The 16,292-nt window shown below is 46.0% G+C and overlaps 1 protein-coding gene and 1 non-coding gene across 5 annotated transcripts in view; one reads left to right on the top strand and one right to left on the bottom strand.

Annotated features, from left to right (window-relative positions):
• FEZ1 (fasciculation and elongation protein zeta 1) overlaps positions 1-13,686 on the top strand; it is a 43,041-nt gene extending 29,355 nt beyond the window's left edge. For all 4 annotated transcript variants that reach the window (XM_065936522.1, XM_065936520.1, XM_065936523.1 and 1 more), the window contains 5 exons: positions 2,090-2,361; positions 3,337-3,417; positions 5,636-5,711; positions 10,066-10,131; positions 13,329-13,686. In XM_065936522.1, the coding sequence (XP_065792594.1) occupies positions 2,090-2,361; positions 3,337-3,417; positions 5,636-5,711; positions 10,066-10,131; positions 13,329-13,345 (512 nt within the window). In that variant the 3' untranslated portion in view covers positions 13,346-13,686. The remainder of the gene's footprint in view (positions 1-2,089; positions 2,362-3,336; positions 3,418-5,635; positions 5,712-10,065; positions 10,132-13,328) is intronic.
• Positions 11,368-11,440, bottom strand: TRNAG-CCC (transfer RNA glycine (anticodon CCC)). Its single transcript has one exon. It is a non-coding gene; the product is annotated as a tRNA-Gly (tRNA).
• Positions 13,687-16,292: the final 2,606 nt, after the last annotated feature.

Genomic DNA, 16,292 nt, shown 5'->3' with positions numbered 1-16,292 from the left:
CCTTATCACAGTCATCCACAGAAAGAGCTTGCAAAACCTTTACCTACAGGCAATTGGACACAACCCATTACATTGAGGAAATTTCGCAATTTGGAGTCAGGTGATGAGTGAGGCCCCTGTTTTGTTTCTTGGTGATGATTTTTCAAAGCACTGGCTCCCAAATCCTTGAGGAAAACATTCCTGAGTCCTGAGACTGGCAGGAGGTGTATTTAGCCATGAAAATGAATGACACACATTTGAAAAGGACAGAGAAAGAGATTTTGGAAGAAAAGGGAGGGAAGGGAGAGGAGAAGTCTCTTCCCTTATTTTCAACAAGGAGAATCAAGCCTCTTTTTTTTTTCCCATCATGTGGCATGTGGGATCTTAGTTCCCCAAGCAGGGATTGAATCACACCCCCAACAATGGAAACATGGAGTTTTAACCGCTGAACCATCAAGGAAGCCCCAAGCCTTGTATTTTTAATGCATATTTGCCCCTACACCACCTTCAGGTCATAAGGGGTGGAGCCAAAATTTGAAGGCAGGCAGGTTAGCCGCAGAGTCCACACTCTTAATCTGCATATCATATTAACTCTCTGAGACAGATTCGTAGTAATTATGATCCTGCAAACAAAGAGGTGGATGAAGTGTGAAATTAAAAGATGTAACACCAGTGGCAAAAACGGGTATACATTTATCAATCTGTAGGGATAAAGGTAACCATGCTGCCGGAAGGGCCACGTTACCTGGGAGTGGATCTGCATGGGGGTGGCGGGACTTAACAAATGAGAGGGAGGGTGGGATGGTCAGGGTATGAAAGTCCAAACTCTGATTAGAATAGTGGTGAAAACAGAGGCGTGACCTGAGGGACCGAGTCCTATAAGGGAGACTGTGGCTCCAGAGAGTGGAGGCAGGGCGATGTTAGCAGAAAGAATCTGTTGGAAGCCATGGATTTGGCCCAGCGCTGCATTCACAGCTGTTCCAATCAGGCCATTCTCTGCCACACAAAGGTCCCATACACAGAACTGCTCAGTGAAAGACTGGGGAAAATAGCTGAAACGCAGAGTGAAATGGCAAAAACAGAAGGAGGAGGACGACTCCAAAGAGTGAATTAAAGGAGAAGGTTGAAGTAAGTCAGCAAATACCCCCGGCAGAGCAGGGAATGGAAAGAGAGAGGAGAATGGATTCTGATGTAGAAGAAAAAAAGATGCCATTAGGAAGGAGGGCATTCGAAAAGATGCTCCTGAATCTACTTTAAAGGAAGAAGTCGGAGGGGATAAGAATTTAAAATAAAGGGGTCTGTGTCCTGTGATCCCAGGTTCCCTTTTCTTTTCTCTGACAGTAGCAGAAGACTCGGTACCAACAGGCCAGGCTTCATTTTTCCATGCGTGTTGCCTGTCTTTACACGTCTCACGTATTTTTGGATGCGTACGCTGTGACACAGGACAGCCGGTGTAGAGAGGCCTCCGGTCACTCTGCCTGTTTTGCTCTGGCTCTGTCTTGATCAGGTCTTGGGAATGGACACCACCTCTTTATTGGTCTTTGACCCAGATGTCAAAATCTTCTTCATGTCCCCCTCTCTCATTTCTTGACCCATTTCACATGAGAAATATTATATGTGCTCAGTCGCTCAGTCGTGTCCGACTTTCTACGGCCCCATAGACAGTGGCCCAGCAGATACCTCTGTCCATGGAATTTTCCAGGCAAGAATACCAGAGTGGGTTGCCATTTCCAACTCCAGGGAATCTTCCTCACCCAAGGGTCAAACCAGCCTCTCTTGTGTCTCCTGCATTGGCAGGTGGATTCTTTACCACTGGTACCATCTAGGAAGCCTGAGGAATATTATAGAGACAGAGGAATTCTAGGGAGACCGATCAAGTAATCAAACACCACATGTCTGTCCACCTGCATTTTTGCGGACAGAGTCCACAGGTCTCCCCGGGGATTGGTTTTTCTCTCCCCGTTGTTTCCCCGAGATGATGTTTTCTTTCACAGCCCAAAACTGGCCCTCCCTTCTGGCATGCGCCTGAATCATGCAGGTCCTTCTGGGCCCTGGGAGCCTCTCCCGTGGGCTGGAGGCAGTGACCCTGCAGGACGGTCTTCCCCTGCAGGCCTGAGGCACATGTCTGGGTCTGAGCTGATGGAGCTCCTGGACCAAGTAGAGGGTGCCATCCGGGACTTCTCCGAGGAGCTGGTGCAGCAGCTGGCCCGCCGGGACGAGCTGGAGTTCGAGAAGGAAGTGAAGAACTCCTTCATCACGGTGCTCATTGAGGTGCAGAACAAGCAGAAGGAGCAGCGGGAACTGATGAAGAAGAGGCGGAAAGAGAAAGGGCTGAGCCTGCAGAGCAGCCGGATCGACAAGGGAAGCCAGATGCCTCTCAAGGTAAGAGGACAGCCCAGCACAAGGACCAGGGGTGCCTGGCTGTGGCCCAGACAGACCTGTCCTGAGCCATGGCTGGGCAGGACCCCCTGGCAGACAGTGGGGCCACGGGAGGGGGAAGAGCCCACCCATCTCCTCTGCGCCCCCAGAGGACACCCGGTCTAATTGAAGGGGACAGGATGCAACTCTAGAAGAGAAATGAGTACAGCTATGTGCTTTAGTAAGACAAGACCCTAGGAAGTGGGGCGAAGGTATTTAGGATTGAGTGGAGTTGTGCCCTGGGGCTCTGGGTTCAGAGTCCCTGTTACCAGCACAGTTTATAGTCCTGACTCATCTCTTTAGGAGGTTGTTAGGGTGTTTCAGGATTGAAAATTTTGACACCTTGGTATAGTGACCGGATTCTTCCAACCAGTGATTTTCAATCAGCGAGGCTCAGCAGAGTCATCTAAGGAGATTTCTCAAAATACCTATTCCTGAGTTCTCTCCGAGACCTACTGAATGGGGCCCCGGGCATGTGCATTTTGGAAAAAGCTTCCTAGATGAGGACAGGTGCTTCACATCTGTCCTTCCCAATGACTCATTTTGTTTTTGTTTTCTTCCCTGAGACATTTTCATTGTCATCTGTCCAAGTTTCCCTGTGCTGCTTTATTTTTCTATTTACGTAACAGAGGCTGAAATGAGGAAACCCAGGAGTGCCTGGGTGAGGTGAGGGGGTGGGTCTTACCACCCGAGGGACTTACTCAGATAAGAGTCTTTGGGATGCTGCTATTTCTTCTTGCAAAGCACAGGCTGAAGTGTTGGCCTGTCTCGTAGCCCAGGTCTTTACCCTTACTTTCTACTTGTAAAACCCCGGGGCCCTAATCTGGGGCGGTGTGGATGCTGACAGGTCTGGGTAGCTTAGTGAGGACACGGGCGTCCTGGGGCGATGAATACGAGCGGGAAGCACTTGCTCTTCTGAGTCTCGCTCCCCTCCCCCAGCGCTTCAGCATGGAAGGCATCTCCAACATCCTTCAGAGCGGCATCCGCCAGACTTTCGGCCCCTCGGGAAGTGACAAGCAGGTACGGCCCGTCTCTCTGCTCCGTTTCCTTCCCAGACTCTTGCCACTTGGTCTCTTCAGCAGAGTGGGGGATGGGGACGCACTAGAATTATCCCGGCATGGGGGCAGATTGGGTGGGTGGGAGGATGTCCTAAGGATTTCTTCCATTGGAAGGAGAAGCAGAATGTGTCTTTTTAAAGGCAAATGGTTTTTTTGAACTTTAATGTTAGAGGGCATGGTGAAAACGCAACACTCCTTGTAGACCTGTGAGTTCAGTTGCTTTCAGAACAAAATGAATTAAAGGAGATCCCGCTTCACAAAAGATGCTATCCAAGAGCTTAATTTACACTGGGCTTCCCTGGTGGCTCAGCGGTAAAGAATCTGCCAGCAATGCAGGAGTCACAAGAGATCAAGAGATGCAGGTTCGATCCCTGTGTTGGGGAGATCCTCTGGAGGAGGAAATAGCAAACTAAGCCAGTATTCTTGCTTGGGAAAGCCCATGGACAGAGGAGCCTGGCAGACTACCGACTAGAGGGTTGCACAGAGTTAGACACAACTGAAGCGCGTTAGCAGGCACCCTGGGCTCCGAGCGGAGCCACTCCCACCAAGACTGCCTCTTCAGCTGCCTTGCTGACTGTAACCCACACTGCGGGGTCTCCAGTTTGGCTTCACTTAATCAATTACTTCCCTGAGAAATGCTTTGCATTTCTGACTCTCTGGTGCCTGCCATGTCTTGAGCTCTGTTGCTAGGCCCCCAAGCAGTACACAGATGAGTGAGTCCTGGTCCTGCCCTCATGGAGTGCATAATCTAACAGAGAAAGTCCAAAGACACTTTTGAGATCGTGCACAAAATCTGTGTATGTTTGAGGCATGTTTGTGGTTGAATCCTAAGTGTTAGACTTCTGGAGCTGCAGACTGGGAAGAGATTTTTGTTGTTGTTGTTGAGTCACTCAGTCATGTCTGACTCTTTGTGACCCCATGCACTGCAGCATACCAGGCTTCCCTGTCCTTCACCGTCTCCTGGAGCTCTCCCCGGAAGAGATTTTATGAACATGTGACTTGGTCCCCTGAGTTCATAGAGGTAGAACCCAGAGAGATTAGGCAATTTTCCACCAGGCCATACTGCTAGTGGCAAGGCCACATCTAAAACACAAGACTCGTGGTTTTGAACTTTTCTCAATCTTGATGTCAGGCTCCCTCAGAACCTTCCAGGTCCCTCTGGCCAGTGTTTTTGGATAGCCTACTGGTCACTAAGATGATTTTGTTGTAGGAGCACCTCATCTCCACCAGAGGGAGCAAATCCAACATCCCAGACCCTGGGCGGAGTTGAGGTTTTCTCACTGGTAATTTTGACAGAAGAGAAAGCATTCATTCTCTAGTTGCACTGCAGAGGAGAAGAAAATATCATACGCCTGTAGAATGTTCTCTGCTTTTAGCCTGGAGTACCAAAAGCTCACCAGTATTCCTAAATAATCAAAAAGTTTCTAGTGTCAGAAGACTTTATTAGTTGGAGTGGAGGGACCCTTTTCCTGGCTAATATGATCGAGTCTTACTTTTGGTGGGAGGGAATTTTACTTTCTTTTTTATTTTCTTTAATTATGAAAGTATGGTAACATATTTACAGGAGACCTGGAAAATACAGAACAAAGTTACATTTAGTTCCACTATATATTATAATAATTTTTTTAAGTAGATAAATTAAGATTTTTAGTTGGAGTTTCAATATCAAACTCTCAAAAATTAATAGAATAAGTAGAAAAGTAGAAGGGTATAGTAGACCTGAAAAGCACTATGAACCAATATATGGGGGTTATTTTCAAATATCTTTTGATATTGATTTCTAGCATAATCCCATGATGATAGAATAGACTCTGTTGATTTCAATACCTTTAGACCATGGCATTTTTGCACTCTGCTTTATGTCCCTAGATATGTTCCAGTGTCTCCTGGTTCATAGTCTATGGGAACTCAGAGAGAATTTGTATCCTACTGTTTTGTGAGAATTATATAAATCTTAATTATGATAAAGTCTTCCTTTAAAAGAGGCATTTTCCAAAGATGGGGGGAAATCCTGAAGCAATGGTGTGCACATTGTCATGTGTGTTGTTGAGAACATCACATTTGATGGAGTGCGTGTTTTTTAGAGAAAAACCCAGTTCCCATGCACGTTGTCAACCCCTATCCCGGCCCCAGGAATGGGGCTTCTGTCTCACGCGCAGCACACCCTGTTTGTCTCCTAGTATCTGAACACAGTCATCCCTTATGAGAAGAAGGCCTCGCCCCCATCAGTGGAAGACCTCCAGATGCTGACTAACAGTGAGTGCCTCCCGTTCTCAGCCAGATCAACTGCTCATTTCTGTCCCTCTTGCCCCGTGAGTTTTACCCTTGGTGTTTCGGGCCTGAGATTTCCCCAAGGCAGTTTCTTTTTTGTTTTTATTACTATTATTATTATTTTTAATTGGAGGATAATTGCTTTAAAATATATTGGTTTCTACCATGCAACAATGTAAATAACTCATAACTATATAAAACTATATATATATATAACTATATATATACAACTATGTGTATATACATATATATATATCTCTCCTCTTTCCTGAGTTTCCCTTCCACCCCCACCTTTAACTTTTTATTTTATATTGGAGTACAGTTGATTAACACTATTGTTAATTTCAGATATACAACAGAGTGATTCAGTTATATATATACATGCATCTGTTCTTTTTCAAATTCTTTTCCCAATTAGGTTGTTACAGAATATTGAGCAGAGTTCCCTGTGCTATACAGTAGGACCTTGTTGGTTATCTATTTTAAATATTACAGTGCAGTTTCAATGGATCAAAATGTGCCCCACACCGTTGCATCATGTCCCCTACATGGGGCAGAATTAAAGAGCTCTTCAGTGATACTAGGAGCTGCCTTGTCTTTTCCTTGTTCCTGGAAGGGAAGAGACTTGCCAGAGAAAATGAGCTGATGGAGGAGGTTGAGCGGGGGACTTTCTGTGGTTCGCCCACAGATCTCAAGGCCGTGCGCTCTCCGCCTTGCCTGCAGTTTGAGGTTGCCTTGTGTTCCCAAAGCAGGGAGCTCCTTCTAACGGACTGACTGTATTTAATGAGAAGCAAGGTTTCCTGGGCGGGGTGAGGCTGATGGGAGAGAATAGAGTCTGGTTTTCCTCCCAGGCCATGACTCTATTGTCCAGTAATATTAACAAACATTCAGAGCTGTTGGAGAAAACAGCCTGTGATAGAGAGCCTTTTTAGGCAAAATCTCTCGATGTCCATCAGACACTACAACCCCCAAAGGGCTGGGGGCACAGGGTGTTAGCCATCAGTGTCAGCTTGGTTTTTTAGGAAGAGAAAAATCCTAGGCTGAGATGTGAGGAAGGGCTCGGTAAATCACAGGGCCATCCATCACCCTGGCAACCGTGCTCTGAATTGAGTAACACACTAGCCAGGATGCCCGCCTTGCTGGCTGCCTCAGAGGGAATGGGCCGCGGTAGGGCTATTTGATGCCTAAGGGGAGGGAAGGGGGGCTTCATCTATTTGGCTGAAGAAGGTAGATACCTCCTGGGCCCATTCCTTAAGGTGTCCAGAGATTTCATTTTTATCATTTTGGAGAACGAAAGAAGTTTCTGATAAATGGTAATCTTGCCTCCATCAATAGATACCACGTCCTTGAGAACCTGGAAGTTTAAATTCAAAGTGCATCAGCTTCCTCTTAACTCATTTGAAGCTCTTTTATTTGCATAAATATGTGCTAAGATTTTTTTTTTTAATGGGAGCAGATAGAAACGAGCTGACATTTATAGGTGTTTGTGTTTTCACAAGCAGCAAGCATTTGGAAAATAATTTGGACAAATTATGAAGGTTGATATATGTAGAGTACTCTGTCATGCTGTTTTTTTTAAAAAATAAAGAGCTATAAATTTATTACAGATACCCATTCAGGAATTCAGAGTGAAATCCTTTCATTTTAATCAAGAAACAGTGGTTTGTGTACACTTTTCAAGTTCATTTAAAAAATTAGGGCTAGAGTATATCCATCATTTAAAATACTTTGGAAGCATAGAAACGTGAATAAAGGAAAATAAATAGCTTCTTCCCCGCTTCACTGTGGTTACTATATGGTGTTTTTCAGGCATAGTATTTTATGTCTTTCCCATATAGTTGGATTACACAGGCTATTAAATTTCATATCATGATTTTAGTCACATCAGTTAACATTTGGTTAACATTCTTTTTATGGCTCTCTCTTCCGTCGTATAGACATACCACATTCCAATATTTTATTCCTTTTAAAAAAACCTGCCAACTTCCCTGAATACCAACTTTCCTGGATGTCATGAGAGGTCTCTTTTTTGGCACATCCGTGTATAGGTTTGTGAACAGTAATTTCTCTTTTCCCAACTCCTGAGTCAAGAACATAGGCCCAAGATTGGTTCTGGGGACTGGACAATTCTTGTAAATTTTGGATTTGGGAGACCACCTTAGTCACATGTTGGCTGGGCTGAGTGCAATTACTGTATTTTTATTGCTATCTTCTTGGTGGGCAGCATTTATTTTAGTCTTCGCATGCCCAGCTGCAACATATTTTCAGCCTGTTATGTTGAAATGAATCCATGTCTAAAAATACAGAAGAAATAAAACAAACCATTGCCTGAATGGCCTGAGGTCCAGTCTTTTTCTGGACCTGGCCATGGACTCATGCCATCGTCAGGCTCCGTTTCCTGCCCCCTCCTGAGTTTTGGACTCAAGTGGGCTTTCCTGGTGGCTCAGATGGTAAAGAGTCAGGCTTTGGTGCGGGAAACCTGGGTTCGATCCCTGGGTTGGAAAGATCCCCTGGAAAAGAGAGCAGCTACCCACTCCAGTATTCTGGCCTAGAAAATTCCATGGACAGAGGAGCCTGGCAGGCTACAGTCCATGGGGTTGCAAAGAGTCAGACACGACCGAGCGACTTCACTTTCCATGACCCTGATTTGCAACTTGTTAAGATAATCAATCTGGAGAAGGAAATGGCAGCCCACTCCAGTATTCTTGCCTGGAAAATCCCATGGATGGAGGAGCCTGGTAGGCTATAGTCAGTCGGTGGGGTGGCAAAGAGTTGGACGCGACTGAGCGACTTCACTTTCACTTTCACTTGCAAGATAATCAATGGAGAACAGGACCTGGGAATGGATTGGGGAGTCCCTCCATTGTCAAGTTGCCTCCTGACCTCAGCTGTCAGGGCCTGTTGATTGTCAGTGTTTTCTTCACTTGCAAAAAGTAATACATGTACACACTGCTATATTTAACATGGATAACTAACAAGGACCTACTATACAGCCCAAGGAACTCTGCTCAATGTTTTGTGGCAGCCTGGATGGGAGGGGAGTTTGGGGAAGAATGGATACATGTATATATATGGCTGAGTCCCTTCGCTGTCCATCTGAAACTATCATATTACATTGATAACTGGCTATACTCCAATATAAAATAAAAAATTTAAAAAATGAAATTAAGTGCAAAGATTATTGTATCCAGTGGAAAAGAAAGTAATACATGCTCATGGAAAAAATCTGGACATTATAGAGATATGATGCCAAAGAGAACATCACCTGGGGCCTCACACTCAGAGGTAACTGCTTTTTAGTTTTATGCACATTCTTCCAGATTTTTTCTATGCATGTTAAAATTTATTATTTACTCTTTTAAAATTAATATATTAAGTTCCACAGCTTCCTTTCTTCATTTATAAGTGTGTCTTGTATACATACTCATCTATCTTTTTTTATGAAGCTGTTTGAGATGGCATAGATAGCATATACCAGAGTTTACTTAAGGCATCTATTGATGATGAGATCTCTTGTTGGATACTCCCATCCCTTCGCTCATTTTTTGATAGTATAAACAAGGTTCAGATATTAATATTTTTTGAAGGATTTTTTTTACAGAGCTGACTTCTGCATCATGAATAATGAATATGAGAAGGTACTTCTTAGTTTAATAACAGAAAAATCTGTTCTACAAAAACCTTGAGTTTTAATCACTTTTCTATTGTTTTGCTTCATATGTAGTTCATATCCCTTTTCAACAAAAAGTCTGTAATCTCCTTTAAGGTCATCAATACTTTTGCATTTCCACAAATTCTAGTACTGTACTGGGCATAATGTAGAAGATATTTGTTGAATTAAATTCATTTGCTCTTAATAAACTGGAGGTGAGAACTTTTCTAATAATATCTGTATGAGTAGGACGTCTTTAAAGACAGATTTATCAGAATTTCAGCAGTGTGACAGCTGTTATTCTTAACATTTGGATTGCATCTGAAAGTTGATTCCTTTTTTAAATTGCTTTATTTATTTTTATGATCTTAAAGACACATAATTCATAGGTGATGGGGAAATTACAGATGAGCACATGCATACAAAAAGGAAAGACTAAAGGAAAAGAGAAAAAAGAGAAGAGGACGTCAATTCATCAGTAGGGCTACCCTGATTCTTTTGATGGCTTCTCCTTCACCAGTAGGTGAACGCTGGTTCTTGACAGAGGTGTCTAGACTTTGCTCAGCACTCAGCAAGTGTCTGATTTCCTTGACTCCTCTCTCTGTCTTTGGGTTGGTGGCTTGTCTGGCCCAGAAGTGAGCTCTGTGCCCTGATTCATCTTGACTCTTCTCTCTCCCCTCCCTCCAGTTCTCTTTGCCATGAAGGAGGATAATGAGAAGGTTCCCACTTTGCTGACGGATTACATTTTAAAAGGTAAGAGCAACCCGGATCTCTGGGAGCAGAAGTGACCCCCGGGGCTCCCCTCTCCCAGGGCTCTTGCTGGCTGGACGCTCAGAGCCCACACTGTGGGCCTCCCAGAGCCTCCACACCGGGCCAGACCAGGCAGGGCCGGGGAGCTCTGTGGACAACTGTGAGCGGGCCCTTGCCTTTGGATGTTGCTAGGAGGCCTGAGGAGGACATTCCATCACCCCCGAGTCACCAGAGCGACTCCACGCGAAGAGCAGCCAAACCAGTACAAAGGCTTATTGTTAAAGTTCTGTGGAGCTTGGGCTGTTTAGTTGGCAAAAACAAAGCCTCAGGATACCTTTAACAGTTTCAGCTCCTTGAAAGGCAGCAAACTAGGGACATGATTAGCTACATCCTTTTACAGCTATTTTTTGTTTCATCTTTCATTATGGGTCATAACTTTTTGTTTCATCTTTCATTTAACATATGAAAAGTAGAGCAAATGGTGTAGTGCAGTGGTACCCAGCGGTTTTGGCACCGGGGACCAGTTTTGCGGAGGACAGTTTTTCCAGGGGGAGGGGAGGGGGATGGTGTGGGGATGATTCAGGCACATTACATTTAGTGTACACATTATCCCTATTACTATTACATCAGCTCCACCTCAGATCATCAGGCATTAGATCCTGAAGGTTGGAGACACCTGGGTAGTGAACCGTCACGTGCTTAGCATTTGGCTTTAACAATTATTAATTCCTGGCCTCTCTAGTTTCATTTATAACTGTACCTAGCTTCTCCCCTCCATATTATTTTGAAGCAAATACCAACCATTATATCTTTTTTCATCCATAAGTGTTTCAGTATGCATTTCTGAAACATAATCATGAGATCATGGTCACAACTAGAAAAATAAAACATTTTTAAGTATCTTTGAGGGACTTCCCTGGTGGTTCAGTGGTTAAGACTCCACACTTCCGCTGCAGGGGGCAAGAGTTCAGTCTCTGGTTGGGGAACTAAGATCCCTCATGCAATGCGTGTTGCCCCCCTCCCCACGCCCGCCGTCCCCAAGTATCTCTGACTCTTCAATCAGTGTTCAGATGTCCCTGTAAAATTTTTTCAGTTTATTTCTTTGAATTAGGATCCAAAGAAGTTCCATACATTACAATTTCATAATGTTTCTCTTAAATCTCTTCATTTTATTTATTTGACTGCACTGTGTTTTAGTTGCCCAGTGTGGAATCTTTAGTTCCTGCATGTGGGGTCTAGTTCCCTGACCAGGGATGGAACCTGGGCCCCCTGCATTGGGAGTGCAGAGCCTTAGCCACTGGGCCACCAAGGATGTCTTTTAAATCTCTATTAATATATATACAGTTTCCCCTTTCCTTCATCTCTCACATTCTTCAAATTTTATGTCATAAAGAAACCAAGTGATTTGATTCATAGAATCTCCTCATTCCAGCTTTTACTTGGTAGTTTCATTCTCATGGTTTCATTTAATGTTCTTCTACCTTTTGCATTTCCTGTTGTCCAGTGGAGCCAGAGGGCTGAACACATTCAGAGCATCCACAACAGACCAGACCAGGCAGGGCCAGAGGACTCAGTACCCTCGCATCCACAGTTTTTTGGAAAGCATTAGTTTATCAGTGGTTGGGAACTTCCATTAAGAGACACCTACCATCTGGTTGTCTTTCTTTTGGGGGATGTTAATATCTATATTAGTGTGCTCAGGCTGATAAAACAGAATACCACCGGGGGGCTTAAACATCAGAAATTAATTTTCTCACAGTTCTGGAGAGTAGAAGTCCATGATTAAGGGGCCAGTAAATTGGGTTTCTAGTGAGGGCTCTCTTCTCAGCTTGCAAGCAGCTACCTTCTTGCTGTGTCCTTACATGGCCTTTCTTCTGTTGATGAGAGAGTGCCAGAGCCTCTGTGCTGCTTCTTACAAGGACACTAATCCTAGCAGATCAGCACCCCATCCACATGACCTCATTTTATTTTATTTTATTTTATTTTTACAAAATTAAAAAATGTTCCATTAAATTCATATATAAACTTAATTTTTCATTTTAAAACATACAAATTTCCTTATATTTGAAAATAATTAGTACATTAGATTTTTTCATTTCTCAAGAATTCTCACATATGCATGACTGCTTAAAACGCATATCAAATCATTAATGAGTCACATGACCTCATTTTAACCCTTCTTTCTCAGAGGCTCCACCTCCAAGTATAGCTGAGGGTTAGGGCTTCACCATGAATTCTTGGGTGGGAGACACAAACATCAACCCTGTAACACTCTCCACTGATGGTCATTCATGGTCTAGATCCTTTTTCTCATTAGATTTTGCTCCATAGGCACAGACAACCTTGGGTGCAGTTTCTGAAGGCTTGTGGACCTCAGTTTAGAACCTCTAAGCAGTACTGTTCTGTAAGGATCAGAAAAATGAATCTTAAATTCTGGCAGGATGAATTTAGGCTCAACAGGGCTTCCCTGGTGGCTCAGAGGTTAAAGCATCTACCTGCAATGTGGGAGACCCGAGTTCGATACCTGGGTCGGGAAGATCCCCCGGAGAAGGAAATGGTAACCCACTCCAGTACTCTTACCTGGAGAATCCCATGGACGGAGGAGCCTGGTGGGCTACAGTCCATGGGGTTGCAAAGAGTCGGACACGACTGAGCTACTTCACTTTCTTTTCTTTCTTTCTGACTCTTAAAAGGTTTTAAAAGAGCATCCCATTTCTCAAAGGAGGTTTGTGGAAATGGGTTCTATAAGTCTGGGAGCCCAAAGGCTAGACTTTACCCCTCACGATCCACTGAAATGTCAGTGAATGTATAAAACTAGTTAACATTTGTGAGCACTTTCTGTTTGCCTCTGAGCAACCCTGTGGGCTGGGCAGAGGCAGAGGCTACTATATACATGAAGAAAAACAGACACAGGTGCTAGAAGTTATTTCCCGAAGGTCGTAGCTGATAACAGCCAGTCCCGGGATTCGAACCAATGTGGTTGGACAGCAGAGAAGACCCACTTCATCACTACACTGAACCACCACCTACCAGTGGCTCGTTCTCCTTCTGGAAGGAAGACACGTGATTGCCATCCTTCCCTGGTCCTGAGGGGGCGGGTGGTTCTCTGCTCAGGACACCGGCGAGAGGTCAGGGCCAGCCTGGGCCGGGAGGTCCGGCCCCACACTTGCTCTGACGAGCCCTCTCTCTTCTCTTTCCAGTGCTCTGTCCCACCTAACCTTGCCCTCGGGGACAGCCTTGCTGCGGAGGTCACTGAGCAAGCGTCATCCCACCGCAGGGACTGCATGACCCCACGTAGCCTCCGCCGTGTATTTAAACGTGTATGGCTTAACCCGGATTAAACATGAGCAAACGCGCGGGGTCCTTTGCTGTTGGCTTCTAGTCCTAGTAACCATTGGATGCATGACCGTCGGGCAGGGCTGGTGATGTCGCCCCTTCTCCGCCCGTGTCGGAGGGAGGCGGATGCTGTCACCGCTCATGATGTAGTCTGGCTCCAGCCCTCAAAAACAGCTTCCACCCTAAGACTAATTTTGAAATAAACCTTCATTTAATTAGTATGCTTCATGTGCTTTGGCGTGTGGTATCCCTCGGCGCTCTGGTACAAACCTCCAGAAAAAGGGCCTGTCGCTGCCTCCATGCGAGGCTTCTGGCCCACGGCAGCAGTGGGGCGTTAGGGGATGGGGTGGTACCTCTTGTGCGCTTTGGTGGGTCGTGGTGGAGCTGCCATTGTCCAGACTGGGAGGAGGCCGTCCACAGACTCCTAAGATCTTGTTGCTTGACAGTTCCAGAGGGAGCCCCACAAGGTGCTATGCGAAGTACTGGTTGGGGAGGAGACTGGGAATTTAGCAGATGGAGAGTGAGGCTTAGCGGGAAGCAGGGCGGCTCTGATGCCTCCTGTTGGGATGGCCGGGTGGACACCCCGAGGTCTGAGGGCTGGAGGGCTTGAGCTCTGCTGGCTCTCTCGGTGCGGGCGGCTGCGGCTACCTTCCTGACCGCCACTTCTGACCCCTGGTGTCCTCTGGCTGTCTGTGTCCTCCCCACCTCCCTGCGGCCCTCGCCTCCCACATGCTGTCCCCGGCATCGGTGACAGGCAGCTGCCAGCCACCACCGGCCGGCAGGTGAAAGTTGTCCTTGTGTCTGGAAGGGGCTCCGCTTCGGCACAGCCTGAACTGCCTCGGCTTCCATCTTCTGGTTTGAATGGTACTAATTCTGTGGATTCCCCCAGTCCCATCTTTTTTAAAAAAAATCCTTTTTTATTGTGGTTAAAGTCGTGTCATATAAAACCTACTATTTTAACCATATTGAGCTGTACAGTTCAATATGTTGCTGTGTGGCTCTCACCACCGTTGTCCAACTCCCCAGTGTTTCACCTTCCTAAACTGAAATTGTCCCCATTAAACACAACTCCTCATTCCCCCTCCTCCTTCCCAACCCCTGCCTCCTGGCTTCTACCGGTGTATTTTCTGACTCCATGAATTTGACTATTCAGGGTACCTCGTATAAGTGGAATCAAACAGCGTTTGCACCTAATATGTATTGGAATACATTTTTAAGGTTAACTTAATATATGTCCTACAAACAGGACTTTTACCCCCACCCCGTGCTATACAGTAGGTCCTTACCAGCCATCCGCTTCATATACAGCAGTGTATATATGTCAATCCTAACCTCCCAGTCCTTCCCAACCCTTCTCCCCCGTTGGTGTCCATCCATTGGTTCTATACATCTGCGTCTCCTTTTCTGCTTTGCAATGACTAGGTTCATCTGCACCATTTTCCCTAGATTCCATATGTACGCATTAATGTAAGATACTTGTTTTTCTCTTTCTCACTTCTCTCTGTATGACAATCCCTAGGTCCATCCACCTCTCTGCAAATTGCACAATTTCATTTCTGTCTTTAAAAACTTTTCTCAAGTACTTGCTATGTACCTGCCAGTGGCATAATCACCTTGACAAATTATCTTGCATCTCAGCATTGCCCTGATAGACGGATGAGGAGATGAAGAAGCAGAGATGCTCAAAGTGGTGGAGTCAGCTTGGTACCTCGGCCTCTTATGTACCTAGATCTCCACCCCTCCTTAGGAGTTGGCGTTTGTATGCCACACGGAAAGCTGTGCTTCATCACACGGGCATCTCCACAGAAGGTCACAGATGGACGCAGGTGACAATAGAGGGCATCCTTGGTACTCCATCTCTCACTCTCTGGGCCTCAGCTTTTCTAGGGGCTCAGCTTTTCTAGGTGCTCTGCTACAGAGCAGTAGCAATCTCCCCTGGGGGTGAGGGGGGACCCACCAGGGAAACCGCCCCACTGCCGGCAGCTCTCCAACTCAGGCATCCACGCAGAGCAGGGCTTCCACGTGGACAGTGCCCTGGCCACTACAGGAAAATGGAAACAGCATGAGGTAGTTGTACAGATGCTCAGGCTCAGCACGTGGGCCTAAGCACCGGAGCTCTGACAAAAGGGACACCTGCGACTCTGCATTCCCTGGTGCCACGGTCACGGGGCAAAGGGCCACGGGCAGGGTGACGTCCTTAGCACCGTGCACGCTTGGCCAGCTCTTGGGGAGCAGTGAATTCCCCCAGAGCCTGCCTTCCTGCCTAGGATTTGTCATATCTGGGTCAGCCACTCCTTTCCCCCAATTTATCCTGCCAGCAGGTGTCTGAAGCAGCAGTGACAAGCTAATCAAAGCTGCTGGCAGTTAAAAATAAATCTCAAGTGTCAAGGAGATGCTCCATCTCCGAGGAGGTGAGTCTAGGAGGAGGGGTGGGAGCAGTGACTGCCGTTTCTTGCCTGTGGTCCACATCAGAAGCTGAGTGGGAAGGTAGATCCGTGGCCTCTGGTTTTGCATCGCTCTTTCCTCTGTTCTTGCTCCTCAACACGTGGGGCCCAGCCCAGCAGCAGAGACAACATCTAGGAATTTATGACAAATGTAAAGAACTCAGATCCCAATCCCCCACCCACCCATCCTCTACCCCGTCAGAAGCTGCAGGCTTTTTTCTTTTCACCATGCCAGGAGGCACATGGGGTCTTAGTTTCCCTGACCAGGGATCAAACCCGTCCCCTCAGCCGTGGAAGCCTGGAGTCTTAACCCCTGGACTGCCAGGAAAGTCCCTGGAAACTGCAGTTTAGTGCGATTTCCAGGCAGTTGGTGTTTGTGTTAAG

Source organism: Muntiacus reevesi, chromosome 5 (genome assembly GCF_963930625.1).
Source record: "Muntiacus reevesi chromosome 5, mMunRee1.1, whole genome shotgun sequence".
Lineage (NCBI taxonomy): Eukaryota > Metazoa > Chordata > Mammalia > Artiodactyla > Cervidae > Muntiacus > Muntiacus reevesi.
The sequence above is the reverse complement of the archived record's forward strand: the minus strand, read 5'-3'. Positions and strand labels throughout refer to the sequence as shown.